General features: G+C 37.3%; 1 protein-coding gene across 1 annotated transcript in view; it reads right to left on the reverse strand.

Annotated features, from left to right (window-relative positions):
- Positions 1–931: 931 nt before the first annotated feature.
- The window catches only part of LOC104517307 (disks large homolog 5-like), a gene marked incomplete at its 3' end in the record, with an annotated part of 35,583 nt that continues 26,967 nt past the window's right edge, over positions 932–9,547 (reverse strand). Inside the window, exons 7-9 of the mRNA XM_010161911.1 lie at positions 8,885–9,144; positions 4,880–5,192; positions 932–1,162 (exon numbers count right to left, since the gene is read on the reverse strand). Of these exons, the coding sequence (XP_010160213.1) occupies positions 932–1,162; positions 4,880–5,192; positions 8,885–9,144 (804 nt within the window). The remainder of the gene's footprint in view (positions 1,163–4,879; positions 5,193–8,884; positions 9,145–9,547) is intronic.

The raw sequence follows: 9,547 nt of genomic DNA on the forward strand, positions 1-9,547 counted from the left end.
TCTATGATTCTATGATTCTTTCATTTCCAAGGATCACTTTCTTCTCTTCTAGCCCATTGGCAGGAAAACAAAAAAAACGAAATAAAAATTCATACTCAGACCAATGGACATCTATACATGAAATGTAAAGTCTGATTTGGAATCTGCCAAAGGTGAGCATCTGAGCAGGCCCATTGTTAAGTCACAGCAAAGTTCACCCAAACTTACTCAGTTTCCTTGAGAAAAGCACAAATTTCCAAAATCCCACTGGCTTGGCCACGAAAAACCCAACACAATGAAGTTTATTTCCAGTACAACTGAAAACATGGTTTAATTGTTTCCCCACACACTCATTCAGGATTATTGAATCAGTATGACAAATAGTGTATGATTTGCAAACCAGTATGACAGACAGGACTAAAAACTGGTTTTGTACTGGTAAAAGTTTGGTATTCAATGAAAAGACAATACAAGTTCAATGCAAACAACTCAAAGTATCTAGTTTAGTATTAAATAATTTCATATTACTTAGTTATTTCATAAGTGTAAAAGCTGTGGTACTATGCATTTTCATATGACACGATATGTAAGCATTTACAGTTGTACATTAATATTTAGAACTGCACACAAGAGCATCAGTAAGTGTGCAGAACTATAAGAACGTACAACACATGATACAGATGGCAACAAGCCTACCAGCAGGTAATAAACTGCCTAGCAACCTGCTGGATAACAGTATTTCATTTTTACAGTCAGAAACTTAATATGAAACATGACACTATTTCCTTCAAAAAAGTTTTATAACTACGTGCATTTATATGTAGGCACTATAAAGTGACTCAGGGAAAAGGGGGAAAACACTCAATGTGCCCACACCTTTAATTAATCTCTTGAAAAATACTGACCCTTTGAAGCTAAGAAAGAAAAAGGCATCTGTGAAGACTTGCAATACCTGACGGGCTTGATAATATTCCCTGAGTAGATGGTCTCTCTGGATGATAGCTTCTGTTCTCTCTTTCCTGGCAACATCTCTCTCTTCCTTCACTGTTTCTATATCCTTGCAAGCTTGGTCAAGTTCCTTCTGAGCCTCAGCTTTGTCCTTCACTTCATGACAGTATTTTTCCAGCAACTCATTCCTCTCACAAATTGCTCGATCTCTTTCCACCAGAGCTGAGTTTAGCTCCTAAAACAAGATCCATTGTTTGCAGTAGGTTAAGTACAGAAAGAAATAGTTCAGCTTTCCCACTGGATACACACTGACACCTTAAAAGCCTATAGAGTTTACCACTACACTGTTCTGAAAAGTGGGAGTAGAACAGGACTGTGCTCACATTACATACCAGTAAGTACTAGGAAAGAATATTAAATGTGGTATTAAAGACCTCACACCATCACATTAGCACAGTGCTGTGTAAAAAGTAAGCAAGAATATGTGAGCACTCAGTTTTGAGGAACATAAGCGCGGGAAGGTTATTACCAGTCACACTTGACGTTTTAAAAAAGTCTTTAAATATGGCAAAGGGTAATAAAATACTGCAAATAATTTAAAGCAACTGCCTCGTTTTTATAGGACTGAAATAACTTAGGCAGCCCAGCTATGCAAGTATCTTACAGCTCCTACATAAGTTTTAAAAGGACATTGAAGTCATGTACCAGGAAGACACCTATGTGCAAACTACAGAACATTCAAAGACAAAAACCTAAAGTATGCCATAAAACAGATTGACAGTACTTCTTATTAAATGTGGAATTCAACTGCATCACAATAAAAAAGGTGATGCAAATGTAGCTCTAAAATACAATCTGTCCTTTTCAAATAGTTTAAACTAGATTACCTATTGGAACGATAAGGAACTGTAACAGCTGAATTTCACGCCACTCAATTTTTAGATGGTCCAACTCCCTAGAAGAATTCAGCCAATGGCTACAAAAAAGTCCTTATAGGACTCTTAGCTGGAAACTACTGATGTTTTAATCTTAAAAAGATTACCAGAGACTATTTTCCTCTATGGTTTGCAAGAAATAAAACTGAGTATTTAAAACACAGGTGACAACTGCATTTTGCTGTACGAACATAATTGAGATACAGCACCTAAATAAGGCTAGTCAGGCTGTTAAAACAGTTCTGCAACAATATTAAAAGAGATTTTTTTCTTCTGCAGAGTAACCAACAAGCACTAGAATTAATGTCTGTGTGAACTTTAAGCTTTCCAGTGAATGTCAATTACCAGAGCACTCAAGTTTTTTCAACATCAGTAACAGTTCCTGTGGCTCAGTACCCTCTGAAGAGGGAAATCCCTGACCCATCTGGTGGTGCAGAGAGGTTTCAGAACTGTCTATAGTTTTGCAGAGCTTAACAATAACCTGTATGAAATGTGCATTTAAATGGGTGTATAAAACTTACACAAAAATACTCTTTTCCCATATGCAGCTGAGATGAAAGTCATCAAGTACAGGTCAGAAGAAAAGGTCTTAGCAAGCCCTTCATTACACTAGACGTTCAGTATTTTAAGTTGATTGAAAAAAATACATATTGCCACAGTTTATTCCAGCATGCTCAGTATAAACTATCTGAGTTAAGAGCAGCCATTGCCTCCAGCGGTCAGTAGTAAAATTTCACCTCTGTCTTTTTCCTGTAACATTTGCACAAAATTGCAATGTGACAGCACAGGGCAAGGTGCCATTTGGCGCTGACTAGAACAGCTTCTGTTTGGAAATATTAGAGTGGTTTGGTTTGAATAACGATTCTGAATTTGAGAAAAATTCTTATGTTTGAAGGAAGCTCTTGCAGCTGAATATAGGTTAATAAGGATAAAATACAACAGGTCTATTAAACAGAGGGGAAAGCTGACTACCACCGAGATGAAATACGACATTCTAAGTATTTACTGGAGCAAAAGATTATGTCAAACAAAAACACCACTGGGGAAAGTAGAGCGGGTATTCTATAACATCTAATCCCTAGCTTTGAGTGGCCAAACTCATGAGAATTTAATCCAAAGCTGTTCACAGTGCAAAATCCTGAGATTTCTTCTATCATCAATAAATGCCAGACAGTTAATACATTTTGGATGTAAATTAACCCATCATGTTTGGGCACATGTGACCAATAGAGCTTAAATATCGAGCTAGGAAATTGACTGACTGACCTCACCAGTAACTGCTCATGATATAATGCTTAAAAAGTGACCTCTTCTCCAATTCAGGGGTCTTTTTTGCATGTCTTTGGGACATAAAAGGTACACCAACAAACACAAGCTTAAGAGATGAAACTACATTTAGAATGACCTAAATGGATTCAGTGCTGTTTCAGTGGTCAATGGGTGTTATGTGATAGGGCACTAAAAGGTGCTGTACATCACAAGGGAACTGAAGACTATTTGGCAAGAACCAGACCAACTATTCAGCGACAGGATTCCACTTACATAGGGGCATCTTTCACCACACTATTTCAAGTCAAGGTATCACTTGATCAATAAATTTTCTCACCCTTTCAAACATTTACCTTGCCAGATCTAGAAAAGCCCTGAACGCAGCTGAAGCAAGACTATGTGACATAGGAACAAACCTGCTTAACAAGCAGAACAGCCATAGCTACAGGAAAAACAAGGACTAACAGAACACTCGCCATACTGCTATTTTACACCTTTTAGTACACTACAGAACCAGTATTTCTGCTTCTGTGAAAAACGCATGTCTGCGCCCTGCTAGCCTCTCGCTCACCAGCCCTCGGCTACTTCTGGTTCTTATTCAAATACCCTTTTTCAAATCATCTAGGTAAGTGGGAATACCCATGTATTTAAAATTTTCATTTCCTCCACCTTAATGCGCTTTGGTGCAGAACAATCGATTGTGGCTACTTCCTTTAGTATTCCTTATTAGCTACCCTGATTCCACTGAAATCAACACATGTTCCTATTGGCTTCATGGCTTAGATGAAAGTAAAACAGGTATGAACACGTTTTAAAACCTCACTCAGTGCAGAAGCTAAGTTTCTTAGATGACAAATACACAGGGTTGAAAACTACGAGTTCTTAAAACAAGAAGTTAGGTTTGATGCTATATATAACAATCCACATTACATCCCTCAACAATGGTGTTATTTTAAATAAGCTCCACATCTTAATTTTTTCATGAAGGGCATTTTGTTCAGATGCAATGCTGTGAAAAGAGTAAAATGAGATTTACAGGCAATGGAATACGTTTGCTCGTATCTGTTTCATGCTAAATCAAGTATTTCTAAACTCAAGGGTCAAGTCAATGCATGTCAGCTGAAATGAAACCAAGCAGCAAATTGTGTTCTGGAAATCTTAACAGCATCTTTATAACATGGCTGTGATAGAAGCATTTCAAGAACATATTGCTGAAAAATACAAAGTTCTGGTTTCACACACTTTAAGGCATGCCTGAGTTCTAGTGAAAAATCTTCAAAATATCCTTATCACTTAAAGGTAGGAGGAGGGCAAATGAGATATAACATGCATGTCAGCACAGGCTTTGCATAAACATTTGAGACTACTTTATCAGGTACCGTCTTAAGTCATAGTAGATAGTATCCAGTGGTTCCTGTAGAGGTTAGAAGTTAAAGAACATGAATATTTAGAGCTATGTTGTTACAGAGAGCATTATTTGAGAAGGCATATAAGACCAATGCAACAAAGGAAGGATATATAATCAAGAGAACAAAAAAGTCAAATGAATAGCAAATTTCAACTGACAGATACTCTATTCAAACATGGAGGTTTAATACACAGTAAAAAGGATTGCTATAGGAAAACATCAGCATAGAATTTCCTCTTTGCAGTGCATTCCTATTTTCCATTAATCAGTCTTAGATTTCTGATTCTAGCATCAGCAATGTATGCTGATGCTCTTCCAGAATGAAACAATAGGTTAGTACCTGTCTTAAAGCTTCCATCTCTTCACTCGCTACTCGCTTCTCAGAAGAAGTGTTCTTCAGCTTGGACTCTGCAACCTCCAACTCTGTTTGAAGCTTGTCTACCTCTTTGATTACTTGATCTCTCTCACTCATTATGAGGCGGTATTCGTTGAAAACTGAATCCCTTTCTTCCTTGTATTTTTCTGCATCCTTTGCTGCTTTCAGCTGCATTGTTTTGAACCTTGTCACCTCCGTCTGTAATCGCTCCATCTCTCTCTGCAACTCTTTGTTTTGTGCTGTGGCGTTGCTTAGTTCCTGCTGTACTGATTCAAATCTAAAACCAAGCAGAAACTCCAGTAAGGTACTTGTTCCTCATTTTCCTTTTTCATACATTAAGGATCTGGCTGGATAACCATTGGAAAAACACAACCACAGAGAAGGACCTAGACCATGTAGTCTGAATGCTGCAAAATAGAAGTTAGATTATTTATTGCTTTCAGAATATTAGTGAACCTTCAAGGATATTAGAGAACCTCTTCAGGGAAACAAAAGTTGTTAGAAATAATTTAGAAATAGTTTAATAATTAAAAGTAAATTTCAATTCTAAAAGGAATGCAAAACAATGACATTATTTAATAGCATAAGTTTAACTTTACTGCTTTGAGCTTTGCTCATCTTAGCAGTTTACCCCTTCTCCCAGCACAGGCATGTAGGAAGAAGGAAAACAAAGCTGAAATTTGAAAAGAGAAGAACAATTTCCACATGCCCAAATATGCCACAAGGTTAGCAATAGGTAGGTTAGATGGGGAAAAATAAAAGTGGGTTTATGGTAAGAATGAAGACAATGGATCTAAAACCAGGTAATTAAAACGTTACTGAGTGTGTTTTCATCAGTAGGTCATCCAGTGAAACTGAATTGCAAAATAGCCTAAAATTTTTTTAAAAGTACTTTTGACAGTTAACACAGACTAAAACGTATGTACTTTATCACTACAACCTACTGAAATATGGCACAATCAACAAAGGACATATAAATTAATTTTTTTATGTTAAGTAGTGACTTTAGTGTTTATGTTGACAAAGCATTCTTAAAAGTGGAAATATAATTTCACACCCAAGCTCACAATTAGGTTTAAAAGGAACTTCTCCTAAGAACAGTGTTTCACCGCAATTAAGACACTAAGATTTCCTTGCATGGTTTTTTCCAAAATGCACAAGTAAATGCCATGGTTGGAAACATTGTACCTAACTTCACAGACTTCTAGGGTTATCTAAATTTCAGGTGCCCACAAACCTCTAATCAGACTTCACACTCTCTCAAATATCACACTGTTTAAAAGCACAATTTCTTGTCTAATAAAGCATGTTGCCAGATCTCTCCCAAGAGAAGGAGAGGTAATTGCTGTAAACCGAATTTCAAATATTTCCCTGAAAAAGCTCACTGTATTCAAAGCATTGCCATAGCTTTGCTGAGGCATCTGCCAGTAATTTGAAAACCATTGCCCCAGTCTGTTTGAGAAATTCTTCAGTATAAGAGATCGTCGGGCTGGCAGTACAGAAGACATAACATACTACAATCTGGATCTTTCTCTTTTCAGAATGTGAACAGGAAGGCAATATACTACAGAATACAAGGATGTATCAGAAATCTAAGAGACTACGCCATCACCATCTGAGAACCCACAGTATATTTGCAAAATATTTGAGGCTTCAATCAAGACTAACACTAGAAAGATACAAAGAAGAAGGGAGGAAAAGAGATTAAGGCAATATTTGCCAAACAAAAACAAACAAACAAAATATTTAACAGTAAGGAAAAAAACCCCCATAAAACCAAACTACAACAAGCATATTATCATGAGGAAGTATCAGAGGGAGAAAGGAAAATCTTTGCCATAGAAGGACATTCATATTTCAGAGTGGTAATTGAGGCGACCTGAAAGCAAACTTCCAGCTGGAACACCCTGGCTCTGCTTGATCTTGCATTGCCTCCTGAGAGGAAATACAGGCAGCTGGGTCACTTTTTCACAGATGCCTTCTGGAGAGAATGCTCATTTCTAACAGCTGTTGTGAATGGGTTGCAAGGAGCAGAATTGGATGAGTCAGTAGCAGTAAACAGGCATTTATAAGTAGCAACCAGTACTGAAAAGAACCCTCACCAGGCCTACCTGCTTTGTCTTTAAACCATGACAGTCTTCAAGGCAATGGTAAACTACAGGCAGATCTATCTGAGTGCCATAGCCCACATGCAAAATGCAGAGACACATGCATAAGGTAAGGTTTAGCACACAGGAATTACAAGGTAGCTATACCACCTATCTAATCTGCAAACTATTCACTAGGGCATCATTCGTATGCTGTGTATTATTGTGACAACATTACAGATAAAAGAAAAAAAGGCTGAACACTTCTCTGATATTTTTTGAAAGCAAAGATTAATTTAAAATGAGACCATCACTGGTGTCTTACTCTTCCTGCTCTCTTTAAAACATAATTTGACTGTGTTTACACTTGGTATTATTAAAAAAATAAACAAACACACAACACTACTGCAATTTATGACCCATTCATCCTCAAAGTACAAGTTTGTTCAGTCTTATATTCTGCAAAATATACACACCTGAAATAAGTTTTAGAAATTCTTCATCAGTCACCCAGAGAAAAACTACTTTGTTTATGAATAAATGGTATAAACATTACACCAATAGAAGTTTATATAAATACAAACAAAAAAGTCCAGTCCCAAAGCCAACTGAAAAACAGTCAAAAATAAATCAGGTTAAAATACCTTTATGCAGTTGGATCACTGGTTCACAGGAACATGAATACCTTTCATGAAATTCTTAAAACCAACCCCTGCTCAGTACCAAACCATACCTTGCCCTCAAGAAGGGGACCTAAATCACAAGGCCAGAATACAAATATGTTGAGCTACTGCACGTATCAGCTTGGTTGAAATGTTTCTTGTAGTACATGTTGCACTTCCCTTCACTTTCAGGAACCCATGGCAATTTAAATTACACAGCTTAGCCTCTTATATTCTCCTATAGCTTAACTAGATGTATCACAACTATGTACATGCTATTCATCGAGCGTTATTACCTATGCTCCTTCTCACCCTTTTGAAGTACTAGAAGCCTATGAATGTGGAAAAAGTTTTTTGGCTTTGGTCTGTGGGAGTTGTATATTATCCCTAACATGTCACTGAAAACATTCTCAGCACACCCACAGATGCTCTTTGGAGTCTTTATGTATATTAGCATTCTTCCTATCCCGTATGGGTAACTGCGTAGGCTTAGTATCAGAGAGGAGCAGAGAAAGGTTAAGTGTGGTGTGACATAGGGTCTGTGCACTCCTGTTCTGGCACTTGTGCTGCTCGCAGCAGCAGTGTCTTCACAGTAAAGCAAGACCCCAGACGTCTGCATCCAGGCAACTCTGTTGCCAGCCTGAAGCTCTGTGTCTGAGTCTGCACACACCCTGCAATCCCAATATCGTGAAAAGTTACCTCGTGCTTAAGAACATCTACATTTGCTAAACATCTTTTAGAAATCTTACCTTCTTATTGACTTGGGTTATATATTTAGATAAAAATATACAAGTTAATGGCCTCACCACCCACTGAGGACTTGGTGTGGAACACCAAGACTGAGGTTTAACAAAACTTTGGTCGCATGTGACTCCTGTGTCTACAAGTAAGAATAAACATAGCCTGAAAGGCAGAATATCCCTTTCTCACATAAGCTAAACAATGGTTCAAATTCCTCATACAATTCCAAAACCCTAACCAGGAAATCCTTTTCTCAAGAAAAAGCACCGTTTCTCCACATGAACATCCCCATCACACCTTCCAGCACCTCACATACAGAAATACATCCTCACTCATCACACCAAGATGACATACACTAGAGAAGAAATTCAGGAAAAAAAGTTAGAAAAGTATTTGTGATTCTACCACAGAGAAACTAAGATGCTACACTAGAAGTGTTACTGCCTTCACAGAATACCTGCATCAAAACCTGATTATACCTTCTAAGAGAGGAGGAATATTGCTGCTGAAAATGTATTGCTGTGTCCCTTTGCTTCATTAACATGTCAATCTGTTTCTGAAGACGTCTGTTCTCCTCCTCAGCTTGTTCTAGGCGGCTCAGATCTGTGTTGTGGCTTGCAATCTTCTCATTGTAGCGTTTCCTTAGGGCATCGTAATCCTTCTTCACACCCTCTAGCTTGTCCATTGCTGTATCATAAAGTTTATTTAATATCTCTGATGATCCATTTTGCTTCATAACCTAAAAAAAAAAAAAAAATCCCAGAAACTGTATTAATAAAATCAGTTTTTAATCAGTCCAATACATCTGATCTAAGTATACATAAGAAACAATACTGGAACAAAAATACATGAACCAATTTTAATACTAATCTTTTTAATGACTAAGGAAACACTGAGCCTCTTTTAAGCTCTACTGTTACTCTAAGCATTATTACATCTGCTAAAAGTTAATTGGGTAAAAAAGTCTGCATTATCGCAACTTAGAGGACACAAGTTTATGCAAATCTCTCTCTAATGGTAATTGTTACCAACAGCTATTAAACCCACATTGTTTTTCAAGTACTTTGTAGTTTTAGCATGAGAGTTATTTGGTGACCAAGATGACAGCAGTAATTTAGGAAATGACCACTGGGTGGCATTCC

This window comes from Eurypyga helias, unplaced genomic scaffold, assembly GCF_000690775.1.
Source record: "Eurypyga helias isolate BGI_N326 unplaced genomic scaffold, ASM69077v1 scaffold9682, whole genome shotgun sequence".
Taxonomy (NCBI): domain Eukaryota; kingdom Metazoa; phylum Chordata; class Aves; order Eurypygiformes; family Eurypygidae; genus Eurypyga; species Eurypyga helias.